General features: G+C 35.1%; 2 protein-coding genes and 1 pseudogene across 2 annotated transcripts; all 3 read right to left on the minus strand.

Moving 5' to 3' along the window:
* Positions 1 to 388: 388 nt before the first annotated feature.
* Positions 389 to 988, minus strand: LOC143560108 (dirigent protein 23 pseudogene; annotated as a pseudogene).
* A 13,465-nt stretch (positions 989 to 14,453) lies between these two features.
* On the minus strand, positions 14,454 to 14,978 carry LOC143560112 (uncharacterized). Its single transcript, XM_077048489.1, has one exon. The coding sequence runs from the start codon at positions 14,976 to 14,978 to the stop codon at positions 14,454 to 14,456; it is 525 nt and encodes a 174-aa protein (XP_076904604.1).
* A 66-nt stretch (positions 14,979 to 15,044) lies between these two features.
* On the minus strand, positions 15,045 to 16,749 carry LOC143560113 (uncharacterized). The gene is made up of 2 exons (XM_077048490.1): positions 15,937 to 16,749; positions 15,045 to 15,263 (listed from the first exon to the last, which is right to left on the minus strand). The coding sequence occupies exons 1-2, from the start codon at positions 16,747 to 16,749 to the stop codon at positions 15,045 to 15,047; spliced, it is 1,032 nt and encodes a 343-aa protein (XP_076904605.1).
* Positions 16,750 to 17,170: the final 421 nt, after the last annotated feature.

The following is a 17,170-nucleotide window of genomic DNA, read 5'->3' on the forward strand; positions in this document are numbered from 1 at the left end:
TTTTTTATTAAACAAAAAAGAATCCTCAGAATTTTTTAACTAAAACTTTTATAATTAATGGGTTCAAATACTTTTTTTAAAACGATACCGGATTCATACGCTTAAAAAGAATAGCTTCGTTCATTGGTTCGATACTATAGGTTATGTATAAAATCGAAAAAAAGACAGGGTTTGACCGAACCCGGTTTTCACAACCACCACATATTTTATTTGATCCAACATTTATAGAGAGCAATTATAGACTATGGACTGAGCCCGATTATATTAGCCCAAATCCAGTTGCATAAAATTGTAAATAGTAAGACCAACTCAACGCATCGATTTACAAATAAGCTAAAGTTTAAAATTAAATTACCACAAATGTACCTTCTATCTTTCCAAATGTAATTTAAATGTAAGTTACAACCGTAACATTATACCCCACAATTGCATCACCAGTACTAGGATCAAGCCAATAAGTTTGAGCCAAAACATACCCACGCGCAAGACGAAAAAGTCCGGTACCACCAACTATAGTCATCTCACGTACCGCTTGCATTGCGGGGTTTAAACTCAGCAGGCTAAACGAACTATCTTTATAGATTCCGTCAATGAACCCATAGTTTAAAACCATAATCAACCCGAGCCCATCTTGTGCGGCTTGACCATACATCCCACGAGCGTGTCCAATAAGCTTGGAGTTCTTGTCGGGTCCTTCGGTCAGCGGGTCATCAATCATCATGAGGTTACCAAACCCACCAAGTGAGTTGGTTGATGATGACTGCGGTTGAGCCACCTTGATTGCACTTGGGTTGCTACCACTCAAGGTGTCATGGAAGTAGAATTGCATGGTTGTTACTACTTGTGAACCCGTGTCTACGCGCTTGGCCCAGCTCACGTCGTTAGAGGTTTGAGCCAAGGCTCCGGTGGCTAAGAAGACAAGGAAGATAACGGTGACCATGAGCTTGATCATATTTTGTGTATGTATTTTCGTTTTGCAAGTCCACCAGTTTTATTTATAGGTAATTGAGGCTTGAGGGAGTTGGTATGGGTGGGTTCAATATATATATTCAATGGTGGTTCAGCTAAAATAGACTAATAGTAAGTCATGGGGCTACCCTCTCACCATGGAATATGGGTTACACATACACATTATTAGGAATAATGTTGAGATTTTTTCCTGATACTCGTACTCTTACACATATGGTAATCGTACGATTTAGTCTATTCAACATAGCTATCGGTACCAAGACCCTAGAATTTTTTGGTATTGAATACTTACGGGTACGGGTATTTCAGTATTTGTTACCCATTTAGAATATGCAAAGGTTGTATTGAGAACTTCCATATTTATTGGCTAAAAGTAGATTCAACCGTTTATTAATAATATAATCGGCTCTTGAAATTATTCGACGTTTGGTTTTCGTATTATCTTTTGGCTTTGGGTTAAGGGTTTTGGTATAATGGTTTATTGTCCCCGATTTAGCTAATTTGTTACTCGTCATGTACTGATACTCGTACCGATTAAGTTTATATGTTACTAGTATTGGTACGGATACAAAGATCATTAGAGATTTGAAAAAAAAAAACAAAGCGGTACCAAAGCCAGTACCGTACCAAAATAATCTAACCGATACCAGTATCCATACTCGTATCATACAATAAATTCGGGATGATACTCAGCATTATGTTTATTGATATTCGATACGGATACTGTGTATAGTACTAGGTATCCAGTTTTATTTTATTGTAATAACTAGATTTTATCCCTCGTATTACATGGGTTGTTTTACATTATTCGTTTTCAATATATATATATATGTATGTGTATATGTATATTTGGATTTTAATTTTATTTATTGAAAGAAAGTTAATAATTAATATACTTGAGGTTTGATGATGAAATAGTTTTACAAATAAATGATATGTTATAATCCGGTTTAAAAGCTATCTGGGTTTGATGATACCCATTACCTATTTATTTTCTTTATTATAAAATTGTTTCTTAATTATAATAATATTTTTTTTTAAATAAAATAGGATATTAATTTTTAGTATATCCCTATTTTATAGGATTTTCATATCAAATATTTGATGAGATTAATTTTTAATATAATGAGATGCTATAACCTGTTTAAGAGCTATATGGGTTTGGTAAGACCTTTACCCGTGAATTCGAGTCAAATGCGTGAGAAGCCTTCATTTACAAATAAAGCAATCTGATGGTTTAAGAGAATAGTTTTTTTACATTTTTCGCTTACCGTACCAAAATAATCTAACCGATACCAATATCCATACTCGTATCATACAATAAATTCGGGATGATACTCAGCATTATGTTTATTGATATTCGATACGGGTACTGTGTATGGTATTCGGTATCCAGTTTTATTTTATTGTAATAATATGTACAAAACATTACATTACTTTCTTTACTTCTTAACATATATAGGTTATCTACATAACCACCATCAAACAATTATTTTATTCATACATTTTAATTGTATATCATGTTTATATAATATAAATTAACACATATGTATATGTAGGTAACAAATAATAAAACTAACTTGTTCAATTGTTATCTCATAAAAGATGAGCGTCTAACGATAAGCATTTCATTTCTTTCATTTTAAACTTGTTTAAACTTACAAGCGAATGATTCATTTTATTATGCATTTCAATGTTTAAATCCCAAAAATGATATAAATTTTTGCTAGCAAGCCGGTGTGAGTTCGAATAATGTTTGAAGAAATCAAGTGTATTGAATCAAACCAAGATCCAGTCGCTAGAGCAGAAAAATTGCTGATCTGTTAATTATTTGTACTTATTGGTTTTTAACTACTTGCTTTTTAGTTGTGTTTATATATATATATATAATCTTTAGCACTAAAAGAAAAGGTCACCCTATATATCAATGTCGAAGCACGAAATGAATCTGACCTGATCCACGACGATGTTTCCACAGATTTTCGAGATGAACGAACCACGTCTTGATCTTCTTCTTCAGCTGCTTGAGACCTGCAATGGTTTTTCGGGGGTGTGGAGGTGACTGCTAAGAAATCTAAAAGATCTCTTGTTCACAGACACAAAAAAGTGGTGGTGGCTCTTATTGAGCATGACCCCTGAATAAGGAGGTGGAGACCTCCTTATATAGAGAGTCTCATGGCCACCATCATGGTACCCTAATGGGCCTAGCCCAGTTAGGGTTACCTCCACAAAACCCCCTCAGCCAATAACATTTTATTAGTCCATATAATAAAATAAGCCAAACATAATAAATTTAGGGTCGTAAAACCGGGTTTAGTACCATACCCCTACAAGCCCCCCCAAGTCCAGTGTTGCTCCTGGACGCGCAAGCGTCTAGGTGGAGCGCTGGACTTTATGAGGTGTGTTAGGCTATGAGGCGGTTTTTTCCCTGTTCTTTGGCCTTGTCTTTATTGTCTTTGAGTTTTGGGAGGTTTTTCTTCATGATGGTGACGAGCTGTAAAAATAATGAAGCCTGAGCGCGAGGCGACTTATGGATCTATGAGAATAATGAAGCCTGCGCGCGTGGCGTCTTACAAGCTATAAGAATAATAAAGCTTGTGCGCGAGGCGTCTTACGAGCTATGAGAATAATAACAGCTTGCGCGCGAGGCGTCTTATGAGCTGTATGAATAATAATAGCTTGCGCGCGATGCGTCTTATGAGCTGTATGAATAATAAAGCTTGCGCGCGAGGCGTCTTAGGAGCTGTATGAATAATAAAGCTTGCGCGCGAGGCCTCTTATGAGCTGTGTGAATAATAGAAGCTTGCGCGCGAGGCGTCTTACGAGCTATGTGAATAATGACAGCTTGCGCGCGAGGCGTCTTATGAGCTGTAATAATAGTAAAAAGCTTGCGCGGGAGGCGTCTTATGAGTTGTGTGAATAATAAAAGCTTGCGCGCGAGGCGTCTTACGAGCTATAAGAATAATAACAGCTTGCGCGCGAGGCGTCTTATGAGCTGTAATAATAGTAAAAAGCTTGCGCGCGAGGCGTCTTATGAGCTGTGTGAATAATAAAAGCTTGCGCGCGAGGCGTCTTACGAGCTATAAGAATAATGACAGCTTGCGCGCGAGGCGTCTTATGAGCTGTAATAATAGTTTTACGAGCTATAAGAGTAGTAACAGCTTGCGCGCGAGGCGTCTTATGAGCTGTATGAATAATAAAAAGTTTGCGCGGGAGGCGTCTTACGAGCTATAAGAATAGTAACAGCTTGCGCGCGAGGCGTCTTATGAGCTGTATGAATAATAAAAAGCTTGCGCGTGAGGCGTCTTACGAGCTATAAGAATAGTAACAGCTTGCGCGCGAGGCGTCTTATGAGCTGTATGAATAATAAAAAGCTTGCGCGTGAGACGTCTTACGAGCTATAAGAATAGTAGCAGCTTGCGCGCGAGGCGTCTTATGAGTTGTAATAATAGTGGAGCTTGCGCGCGAGGCGGCTTACGAGCTACTTTATGTCCCGCGCCACGCGCAGATGTTGCATGCGCGTGCGCGTAGACTTTGGTTTTGTGTTATGCGCCACGCGCAGATGTTGCATGCGCTTGCGTGTAGGCTTTATGTCCCGCGCCACGCGCAGATGTTGTATGCGCGTGCGCGTAGACTGTGATATGTGTGAGCATGTGATGCGTAAGCATGTGTAATATGCGTGAGCATATGTGATGCGTGAGCATATGTGGTGCATGAGCATGTGGTATGAGGATTCCCAACTTTTAAGTATGGCGCGTGTCCATATGGGATATTATGAGGATTCCCAACCCTTGAGTTTGGCGCGTAGCCATATGGGATATTATGAGGATTCCCAACCTTGAAGTTTGGCGCGTAGCCATATGGGATATTATGAGGATTCCCAACCTTGAAGTTTGGCGCGTAGCCATATGGGATATTATGAGGATTCCCAACCTTGAAGTTTGGCGCGTAGCCATATGGGATATTATGAGGATTCCCAACCTTGAAGTTTGGCGCGAGGCCTGATGCGCGCATGCACGGCGATGGAGTGGTGACTCGTGAATGCGCGTGCATGGCGGAGGTCTCTTGCGCAAAACCCAGATGGTGGTTTCCGCGGCGGCACATGCACGGCTGCGGAGTGAGAATCCGCGGGCGCGCGTACATGGCGGCGGAAGTCTGGTAATTTCTGGATCTGCAATTTTAGAGTCAGACCTGCAACTTTAGACCTAAAATCCAGGTCTGTAATCTAGATCTAGATCTGTAAATCAGATCTAGGTAGATCTGTAAATCAGATCTAGGTAGATCTGAAGCTCGGAGCAGATTTAAAACCATCACAGATCCGGAGACCTGATCATTCGAATCAGGCTGTTTCTTTTTGCACAGATCTGGAAGCCTCTTTTAGATCTATGGATCTTTTTGAGCTTTAATAGAACAAGCCTTGAAGCCTTTTTCTGTAAACTTCCAGATCTGGGTTTTTCCTGGGAGAGATCTGACAGCCGAGATGAAGATCGAAGGGTAGTTCGTTGCCGTCCCACGGATGGTGCCAATGTCGAAGCACGAAATGAATCTGACCTGATCCACGACGATGTTTCCACAGATTTTCGAGATGAACGAACCACGTCTTGATCTTCTTCTTCAGCTGCTTGAGACCTGCAATGGTTTTTCGGGGGTGTGGAGGTGACTGCTAAGAAATCTAAAAGATCTCTTGTTCACAGACACAAAAAAGTGGTGGTGGCTCTTATTGAGCATGACCCCTGAATAAGGAGGTGGAGACCTCCTTATATAGAGAGTCTCATGGCCACCATCATGGTACCCTAATGTGCCTAGCCCAGTTAGGGTTATCTCCACAAAACCCCCTCAGCCCAATAACATTGTATTAGTCCATATAATAAAATAAGCCAAACATAATAAATTTAGGGTCGTAAAACCGGGTTTAGTACCATACCCCTACATGTATATGTAGGTAACAAATAATAAAACTAACTTGTTCAATTGTTATCTCATAAAAGATGAGCGTCTAACGATAAGCATTTCATTTCTTTCATTTTAAACTTGTTTAAACTTACAAGCGAATGATTCATTTTATTATGCATTTCAATGTTTAAATCCCAAAAATGATAAAATTTTTGCTAGCAAGCCGGTGTGAGTTCGAATAATGTTTGAAGAAATCAAGTGTATTGAATCAAACCAAGATCCAGTCGCTAGAGCAGAAAAATTGCTGATCTGTTAATTATTTGTACTTATTGGTTTTTAACTCCTTGCTTTTTAGTTGTGTTTATATATATATATATATATATATATAATCTTTAGCACTAAAAGAAAAGGTCACCCTATATATCAACGAATCAATTAGTTTAAAGTAGGTAAACCTGAAACGGTATACAAAGAAAACTGTGCTATGTTGTCTGGTTAGTTACCTACTCCCTTTTAGAGAATAATAATAACGAAAATTATGCATTTTGATTTGTTACATTTTTAATTTTAATGTAAGTTTTAGCAACCATATGATGAAATCATTCATCATGCGTATAACTGAAAAGAATCATTTATTATAATGTAGTAGTTGGTTTTAAAATGAGAAAATTGTGGACTTTGTGGTCTTGATGCATTATAAAACTGTTAAACGTTATTGTAACAACACGTTACCGTGTATTCGGTATGTCCAACGTGACTTATGAAAGTTAGTGTATTCGGTCTTGATGCATTATAAAACTGTTAAACGTTATTATAGTGTCTTAAGTATGAGTGTGCGTAAGCTGGTTTGAGTCCCTTTTGCCCTTCGATAGAACCAAAACTAAAGGTGTGGGAGTGTTTCCTTTTTTCTCAGCGTTGTTACAATAAATAATTTGGTTTTGAATTCGGTTAACCGGTTTTTTCTCAGCGTTATTACAACCTTTGGTCAACTTTTTTACCCAGCAAACATTTGTGTGGGAATGTTTCCTTTTTTCTTTTTCTTTTTTAACTTTTTTCTTCAAATATTCCAAACCTTTAATTATAATTTATACTTTAGGTTTGGAATTTAAAAGATAGTTTTGCATTTTATTTATTTATTTTTATTAATTAACTTTTTGGCTATGTCGCGCTCAGAAGGGTCCCGTTTGTTTATAGTCTTGGTTAAAACATTTATGACGAGTATTATAATAAGTGCTAGCTCCATCTTATAGTTTATTTGCTTATTACATTTCTAAAAACAAATAAGCATTTTGTTTTAGGTAAAAGGGGACAAGGGTTTATGTTAATCTACTAATTTAGGAAGAATAAGTCTGAGCTTAGTTATTTCAATCGATCAACTTTTATAATATATGTTATATGTAGTTTTCCTGTTTGTTTATACTATTTTTTTTTACCTAAAACGACTAATTCCAACAGTAATTTCTTTTGACCCAAACTAGATTTTGCTACTTGTTCAAAATTGCCCGTTTGGACCTAGTATCCAACCAACTCGTTTTACCAGGCTTGGCTTATCACATCATCCTAAACCTTTCACACAAGCTATCCCAAAAATCCATTTCAACATCTTATTATACTAATCTCATTCACAGATTCACACCTTATACAAGAAATGAATGTTGCAATTCAACAAGTGCATCTTTGTATAAACTTAATGTGTGTGTAGAATAAGGGAAAAATTATCTTCACGCCCTAAAAGTAAAAGGAACACCTCATGACCCAAGAATGATACTAAGTTAAACAAAAGACAAAAAAATATGTACAAACCGCAATTAATGTCATAAATATGTGCACAATCAGATCGGTTGATACAATATTTAATGATATCCGGCGCCAAACTGCAAATGTTGTAGTAGCTTGCTAGAAAGCCTTTGGAAAGTATTAAAGACACAAGAATTACCGGCACAAACAAAAGAAAGAAAAAATTTTAATATTTCATTAGGATAACAAAAAAATACCTAGCAAATACACATATCAAGCTAGCTACACTATCTAGCATACTCAATCTTGCTTGATTTTACCATCTAAATCTCTTAATAAGCAAATAAATCTAGAATATTCAAGTGGATAGGCCAGAATAAACGAAACTAAACTACTCTTCTTACAAAGGCGTTAGTACGTTAGTCATTGTTCGACATCTTCCGAAGGGCTTGCCCTCATGTATCCGCAATATTTTTCTACCAGTCTTCACCTTTCTGTCTCAATTCCATATGCTCTCTTCGGTGATGTTGCACCAATAACCTTTCTGAGTTTGTGTTAACGTGGCAATTGTACAACCAACTGCAATCAGGTTTTTTCATCTTCATCTTCATCGACTACAGAATTTAATTTGTGATAAATATTATGAGGTTAACGAACCGAAGTCCAGCCTTTAACTAGGGTGTTGGACCTTCCCCATTGGAGATCAGGCTCCACTCCAGGAATATAGCGCCACCAACAAATAGGTACATTTTAAAGCCTTCAAAGAGACACAATCAAATCAAAGCCCCGTCTCCATAATTGAGAGGACATTTGTGAAATGAAGTGGAGAGGAGGAAGATTGAAGGTTTTTGGAAACAAAGTCAGGAAACACTCACTAGAAATGGAGTGATACATATAACTCGATGTGTTCTTTTAGGGTTGTTCTAATGGGCTGATCATCAGCTGATGGGCCTGAGAATGTTAATAGTGAGTACCAACATCAAATTTGGGCTTCAGTGAACTTTAAATATGTTTTTACCTATTATCAAGGTGAAATAATAAAATCTATAATACACACACATATATATATATATATAAACAAAACCTCTAAAATTCTACGTATTGCGGTCGCCCCTAGTTCCTTTTGATGGAGCGTTGAGTCTCCACCAGCTCTTCAAGAACAAAATTCTCTAATTAAGGTCAATGTTACAACGTGCATCCAAACCACGAGTACTAACTTCGCCACTTTCGAATGTTTTTATCCTTTTCTTTGTTTCAACCTCATTCGATGTTGGATATTACTTTGGAGAAACCCTTACAATTTTCCAAGCCCACATGCTTATACTTTGAAGTGTACCCAACTTAGCCAACTTGTAACAATGGTACCACTCTTTCGATTGTTGAGGACGTTCTAAATAACGTTAAACCATGATATTTGTTTGTTCATGTACCTCCGATTGGAGTTAGAGAAACAAAGGAGCCATGATTAGATATGACAGCAACTATTGTTGCTTTAAAACCAAATCTTCATGATTCATCGATTGAAATATCACATGTTTCTCCAATTATTTTCGCACTATAAAAAGTTCTGAAAATGTGTTACATTATCTTTAATGTTTATCCATTCAAATTAAAATGTTTGTTACTTGAAGCTACATCAGTGCCATGATCATGGTCATTGAGGTTCAGGTTTGTTAAAAATAAGGACAATGCTCTACCTTCCTTCACTGAACTGTGATTCTTTGATTCATTTAATCTTTTAAAATTTCCGTTTTGCCCTTGCCCGTAAATCCTTCCTTACTGTACCTTTAACTACTCTTGAGTCCTCCAACACTCATTGGCAAATCATTTGCTGAAAGTTTTGGCATTGGACTGTCACACAAGTGGCTACTTTATATATGGCAAAACTAATATATCTAGTTACCATCTATGACAAAGTTTCAAATTAGAATCATTCTTTAACTGCTGATTTGAATACCTGACTAAATCCGTGTATGAATTCTAGGGTCGATAAGTCGTTCTTGTTTGCTTTTAAATATCTGATTGCAGCAATTGAAAGTAAATACCAATAAAAAAAACACCATAAACATTCAGCTACCTCCTGGGAAGATAAAGTTCAAAGGACAAACTTAACTAGGGCTGAGCAAAGGTGTGAAACCGACCCGACCCCACCCGACCCGAGACCAAAATCAACATAAAATCCAGGACCAACGACCGGACCTACAAGGTCGTTTCGGGTACCGGTGTATTTCGGGTTCGGTTCTTCGGTTTTCATTGTTTAACCGACACCGACTGGGTGAATAAATGAAGAAGACGATGATGATTAAGAAGATTAGAAAACCGGTCTCTAGCCTTGTATATCGCTTTGATCTATTTGTCTTATTTTCCGTGAGGAAAGAAATGAAGGCTGGAATTATTAAAAATGATTTTCTGGTTTATAAATTATTTGAAGTCCAAAACCTTATTTAATTAAATGTCTTTCTCCGTCAACCAAATTACACAAATATACATTCATCTTTCTTACCTTTGAATCTAATAACTCCATAATCACGCCGTAAACTGTTTGAATTAAATTGTGTTGCACTGGGTTGAGACTTGGATACGTGTGATTCAACCTCGCTGTAAATCATGTCGAAATTTGAAAATCATTAGAAGTCGGGTCGGTTCATTTTCTTTCGGTTTCCCTAGGTCCAGGACCGACCCGAACCCGACTTCTCATATATATGAAAATCGAAGACCAGCCTGAATTAACATATTGGTCTCAGTTTCGGTTAATTTTCGGTTCGGTTTTCAAGTAATTTCGGGTCGGACCAATTCTTGCACACCCCTAAATTAAATTAAGCCAAAAATTTCCATAAACAGGTTGAAGGACCTAAATGAGGACTTTTGCTCCATAATTCTTCTTTAATGCAGCCACTAACTCATGTAACAACCCATCAACTTCCTCTTTTGCTGAGTTTATAGAGTGGCTCAAGTATAGAATATCCTCTTTGCAGCTTATTCTACAAATAGCTAATAGTTAATTGAACTTACTTTTTAGCACAGTGAGCATTAGAAGCATTTGCTGGCATATCCTCTAATTAGCACTTTCTTTATGTAAATGTTCAACATTTTTCATTTCTTTAATATGAGAAATATACAAATTTTTCTAATGCAAGTATTTTTATTTCTGCAAATCAGTGATGCCCTGTACCACAAATCAAGAAGGACCTTATCATTTTGATGAGATACAAACGCAAAGTGGGTTGAACACTAATTCAGTTTCATTTTGAGCCAATGGATTTAGGTGAAGGTTATCTAATATTAAGTCTAATCTCTATAAAAACCTGTGATATGTTTGCTCAGTAACTGATGCAACAAACAATATAAAATAAACTAAAAATATATAGTCATACATCAACAAAATACTGATTCCTGTTCATTTTTTATAGTTAAATACTTGAATTTACTAAATTAACACCAAAATCCATGTTACAAAGCAAATAATTGAACAATTAAAAAAAACCTAATATTGAAAGCGTATATCAACAATTACGTATCACCACGTTATAAACATACTAATAAACAATTAAGTTGAAATTATATTATTAAGTGATTACAATCAACAATCTCATGTGCTAACAACAATTTGTTAAACTGGAAATCATGAACAACTAAGTTGCTGAATATAAAAACTACAAGTAAAAACAGTTAAGTTTACCTGGCTATCGTCATGTGTGTTGACATCTATACCTGTGTCACAACACAAATTATCAATTGTTAAACTGGAAATCATGAAACCATAGAAATTCGCCTTCATACCCAGAAGTTGCCATAAATAACTTACCAGATCCGTCTTCGCTTGGAGACCATGTACAGAATATTCATGCTCCATCCGGTAGCCATATATGGACTTCTTGAAAGAAAAGTAGTTCTAAATATTCTGTTAGCATACGAGATTTACAAATTAGTCTCATATATAGGAGCGTGCATGAAACCGGAAAAAAAAAAAAGAATAACAAACCAAACAGTTGAACCAAAACAAAAACCTACTGTTTTGTTTTATGTTATTGTAAAACCCGAGCAAACCTACCACCACTTCCAAATCTTCCTCCTGACCGCTCTTTTTCTTGCAGTTGAGGAACTCGAACCGAAGAAACAATAGACGGAAAAATCGAAATAGAAATGAAACGAAAAACAATAAAAAAACTAAAACCAAACCAAAACCAAAAACTAATAAAACTAAACCGAACCAATTGGGTAATCTTCATTCCGTCCCTCCAAATATCCCAAGCCAATCCCCAAGTACCGAGTACCTAAACCGCTAAACGTCAAAAAAAAATCCATAAAATTCGGAAAAAACTAACTCATTTACCAGATAAGTTATCGGTTTCCTCAATCAATTGTTCAAAATATATAACAGGATCTTGAACATATAATTATAATTAACAATGATATGATATGATGCCATCAATTGGTATAAAGTATAAAGAAATACAAAAGCATAATCTTACATCCTTCAACTCAGCATGATTTTCTTCCTCTGCCATGGTTATCAACAAGAATATCCTAACAACAAATTATGTGTTAAATATAATCACTAATATAGAGATGAGATATTATTATTATTATTATTATGATCTTATCCATGGTGGAAGTTAATATCGATTGAAAGTTTGAAACAGATGGGGGATTCATGGAGGGTAGACGGAACGATTGGAATTTAAGATGGCATTATATATTTTTGGCCGAACAACACGCCGGAGATGGCTTGGACGGGAACGGAGCTGCTGTGCATTTAATTATTAAGGATGTTTCATTTACCATTTTTTTCCTTTGTTTTGTATGTAATATAGATATAGATACCAATATTAATAACAAAATGGAAAATAAAGATTAAGAATTAATTAAATGTGTGTCATTTTATTTAACTGAACGCTTTATGCCTTTATATAATTTTAGAACGTAGGATTAAAAAAAAGTTGGGATTTAATTCCTGTAGAGTGTAACATTTTATTCTTAAAAAAATTTAGACAAAATAGCAAAAGACGTCATTTATGTTTGAACGTCTTTTTCAATTGACGTTATTTAGCAAAAGAAATAGCAAAAGTTATACATCACATTTCAAATTTTTTTTATGTTACGTCCTTTAACACTAACCTAGTTAATTTTTTCGTTAAATATGGTCATGTGCAAGGCACACGAGGGTAAATTCGTCTTTCTACTCATTAAGGGACTATTTGTATAGAATATTTAAAGTTCGAGCCATGATAAAAATATAAAAAAAGTTATAAAAAAAAATTTCGTTGGAGATTTTAATCTCTGTAAAGGCTAACATTTCGTTGTTAAACAAATTACATATATGATATTTGATTATATCTAACACTTAACCTTCACATCTTCATATGGTAACACACTTTGTGCTTGTGCAGCAGTCATAGATCAGTGCGTAACATGATGATTCAAGATTAGATAATATTTTAGTAATCTAAACTTAATCAATATTGATGTTTAACATGAAATATTTAAACATATTAATGATTGTCATGCTACATCTAAAAATCTCGTGTCCTTCTCTGTGCTTGTATCGCCCATACCACGCTAGAGATGACAATTATATATGACTCATTTACTGAAAAACGGGTTAACTCGAGTAAATTATGTTTTGCTTATGATGCTTTATGTTGTGATTCTGAGTCTAATTAAGATAAAGATTAATATATAAGTTGCTGGAGATAGTTTATAAGCAATATCCAACACCATTTTTAATATTATCACCACCACATTTAGTACCATAATGAGTTTAGATTTTAGAGCATTGCTAGCCCATTTCTTATCATGTATCATATAATTACATTAAAAATCACTGTATTTTTTCTCTCATGTTCAATTAAATAATATTTTTATACCATTATCATTATATTTTATCTCTCCTCCGTTCACAACCACTTTTAGAAAATATTAAACAATTATACGGTATGAAAAGTGAAACCACAAATTTAACTTTTCAATACAACATTTTCTCTATCCTCTACTCACAACCACTCATAAAGTCATAATCATACTATATAATTTGCAAATCTTCCTCGGTTATAATGGCATTTGAAATTTGACCGGTTTTTGCTAAATTTGTTGTCTCAACAAAGTTAAGAGGTGTGAAATTGAGATGATCCATGAATACATGTTATGGTTTATATTTCAAATGGAATATTGATCATTTAGTTAGCACTGTTATTATTTGATAACAAATATTAACCTTGAAAAAAACAATGGATCGTGAATATTGTTAACTTGTTTTGACACCAAACTAGACGGTAAAAACCGAAGCTAGACTTTCACCAAAGACCGGCCTGGTTTCTTGACCTTTAGGATTGTGTTTTGGTCTTATTTAGTCCAATTTTTTATTATTAAACTTTCGCCAGCTGGTTAGATTATCTCAATAGTTTTTTATTTAAACAAGTCCCATTAATGTTACATCAGCTTTCTTAAAAACCATAATTTTTACTCCAACAATACATCTTCTCAAACCATCATTACATGTCCAAATCATCACTTACGTTTACATTTATTTTAAAAAAGAATTTCACAATACTATTAGATATTTAATTTTTAGTTAAAATAATGAAGAAACACGGGTTGGATGAGTACAGTGGCGGATCCAGGATTTTTTCCAATGGGTTCATTTTTTTAAATGCTCTAATTTTATATGACCGGTCATAAAAAATTTCGGGTCGATTCAACGGTTTGGGTCAGGTAAGGTTATTACATAACATAAATACGATAAATTAACAAAAAAAAAAAACAAACAAACATCGTCATAGAAAGGATAACATAAAGGATAACATACATAATAAAGATACGATTGTCTTTTTAAAATTAAAAAAAAAAGAACTTACTTATAGTTGTTCTCTACGAGTTTTAATCTTTTGGAAACGTTGCATCACATCTTCAATCGTAACTTGTTGAAGGAACTCTCTTTCAATGTAACAAATACAAGCATCGTTCAAGAATCCATCACCCATCCTATTACGCAATTCCGTCTTCAAATGCTTCATTGAAGAAAAACTTCTTTCAACACTCGCCGTTGCAACCGGTAAAACTAACGATAACTTTATTAAACGATAGACCAACGGGAAATAGATGTGTTTTCTTGTTTCCACCATCTTTTTGGAAAGCTCACTTACCCCATTCAAGTTGTCAAAGCGTGTATCTTCTTTCACATTAGCAATGTAGGTGCCGAGTTCATAGATAAGCTTGTCTTTTTCATCAAAATTAAAATCACATGGATACATCTCGGCCAACTTTAGCAAATTTAGTTTATCAAAGGCTCCAAAATTAAGACACGGGCTCAAAGAACTCATATAAGTAAGCAAGTTAGTGGTTACCTCGTTAAAACGGTTACCAAGCTCTTGAATTTGCATATCGAGAACCGTGTTAAAATTGTTAACCACATAATGGTGACGATTAGTGATGCCGGTCTTCTTTCTTCAATTTTTCGGGTCAACATAAGCGGCTTCCATATTAACCGTTTCAATATCATACTTGTCACAAAAGGATGCGACATCTATAAAAAATGAGTCAAAACCTTCAAGTCGATAGGTTTGTAATTCTTCTTTAGTAGTTTTGACTAGCTTAATCGCATTCAATATATCTTGATCTTTTCTTTGAAGTGCTTCACACAATGTGTTAGTAACACCCAAAATGTGCTTCATCAAATGTAGATAAAACACAAAAGTAACGCTGTGTTCCAAAGTTTAATTTAACGAGAGGAGAGAAAAGATTTGGAGAGAAATAAACAAAATTGGTGTTCCAAAGTTTTTTTAATGAAAAGAATAGAAGAGAAGAGAAATGAGCAGAAGAGGTTTTTAGTGTATTTATATTTCTTTCCAAATTGGAAAGATATGGAGAGGAGAGAAGAGATAACCCACAAAATTGGTAAAACTGTAACTTTCTTTTCTATTCCTCTCTACTCGGGAACACATAAAATGATTAATATTCTTTCCTTTTCTCTTCTTTTCATTAAACTCGGGAACACGATATCATTTTCTTTTCTTTCCTTTCTTTTCTGTCTTAATTTCCCTTCTTTTCTCTTCTCTCATTAATTTAAACTTGGGAACACAGCGTAAATGTTCTCATGTATAATTGAAGTCCATTTGCTTGACTTTTGTGAGCATCAATTTCTCCCGAATTTTCTATATATTCAAGCACGTCAATAAAACTAGGATATAAAGAAAGCAATCGGGTCATCGTTTTTTCATGAGAACTCCAACGCGTATCTCCGGCTCTTGCAAGTGACAGTTCTTGATTCTGTCCACTTCCAATTTCAACTTCCGGATTCAATCCCAATCTTTCTCTTTAACTTTCTCTTATCAAATCTACCCGCTTGCAAGATGCACCAACAACATTTACTAAACTTGATACTTCATTAAAAAATTTAAAAATTTCATGATGTTTGTTTGCAAGAGCCACAACAACAAGTTGAAGTTGGTGAGCAAAACAATGAACAAAATATGCCGATGAATTTTCTTTCAAAATCAAAGCTTTCAAACCATTAAACTCATTGGACATGTTTCTTGCACCATCTTGGCCTCTAATCCTACTCAAACTCAAATTGTAGTGAGCAAATAATTCATGAATTGCCTTCTTAATAGATAACGCGGTTGTTTCCATTACATGAACAAGGCCAACAAATCGCTCTTTCACAAATCTAAATTTATCAACATATCTCAATACCATAGCCATTTGTTCCTTTTTAGAAACATCCCTCGATTCATCAACTAATATGGAAAAGAAATCATCACCAAGTTCATCAAATATCTTCTTTAATACTTCTGCTGCGAAACAATTACAAATCTCTTTTTGGATTGATGGAGCTGTCATTTGGTTATTCCTCGGAGCATTGCTTAATATAACTTTATCAATTTCTTCATTTATTACTCCAAATAATTTTAAAAGCTCTATGAAATGTCCTCTATAAAGAGATATTTCCGACTCATCATGACCACGAAAAGATAACGCACCATTCAACAATCCTTTAGTAGCTATAATCGAAGCACTTAATCGAATTCTATATTCTTTTATGTTTTTATCAGTTTTTTTTATCAAGTGCCACATGTACAGATTGAACTTGGTTAAGTAAGTCTTCCCCTTTTTTACGTGCTTTGTCGTGTAAACTATTGCATTTACAGACATGAGTTGTAAATCTTGAGATTCTATGCCAACACCGTACCCCTTCACTCACAAAAGCATCATTGTGTCCAATTTCCTTAAACAAGCAACAATATAACCAACACACTTTATCCGTTTTGACACTATATTCCAACCAATTCCCATGATTTTGTGTGTACCAATCCTTATTAAAATGTCTTGCTTTACCACTAAAATCTATTTGTGGAAACTCATGCTCTATGGGTTGACATGGACCTCTAAGCAAATAAGTTCGTCTAATTTCATCTTTTTGACTTGGATGATAAGAAGAAATTGGTTTCCTTTCCGAAGGATCCCATGGAAGATCATCCAAATCTATTCTTGAGGGTTGTTTACTACTTGAAGATGATGATTGAATGTTTGATGGTTCACTTGAGAAATATCTTTTAATATTCATAATGCCTAC

Source organism: Bidens hawaiensis, unplaced genomic scaffold, assembly GCF_021521415.1.
Source record: "Bidens hawaiensis isolate Kalapana, Puna unplaced genomic scaffold, B.hawaiensis_p1.1 tig00020222_1, whole genome shotgun sequence".
NCBI lineage: Eukaryota > Viridiplantae > Streptophyta > Magnoliopsida > Asterales > Asteraceae > Bidens > Bidens hawaiensis.

Bases quoted from the DNA above. Each gene is read 5' to 3' on its own strand.
- LOC143560112 (XM_077048489.1), bottom strand. From the start codon at position 14,978: ATGCAAATTCAAGAGCTTGGTAACCGTTTTAACGAGGTAACCACTAAC.
- LOC143560113 (XM_077048490.1), bottom strand. From the start codon at position 16,749: ATGTCTGTAAATGCAATAGTTTACACGACAAAGCACGTAAAAAAGGGG. The intron at 15,264-15,936 runs GTAGATTTGATA...CATTTGATGAAG, and splicing joins TTGGTGCATCTTGCAAGCGG to CACATTTTGGGTGTTACTAA.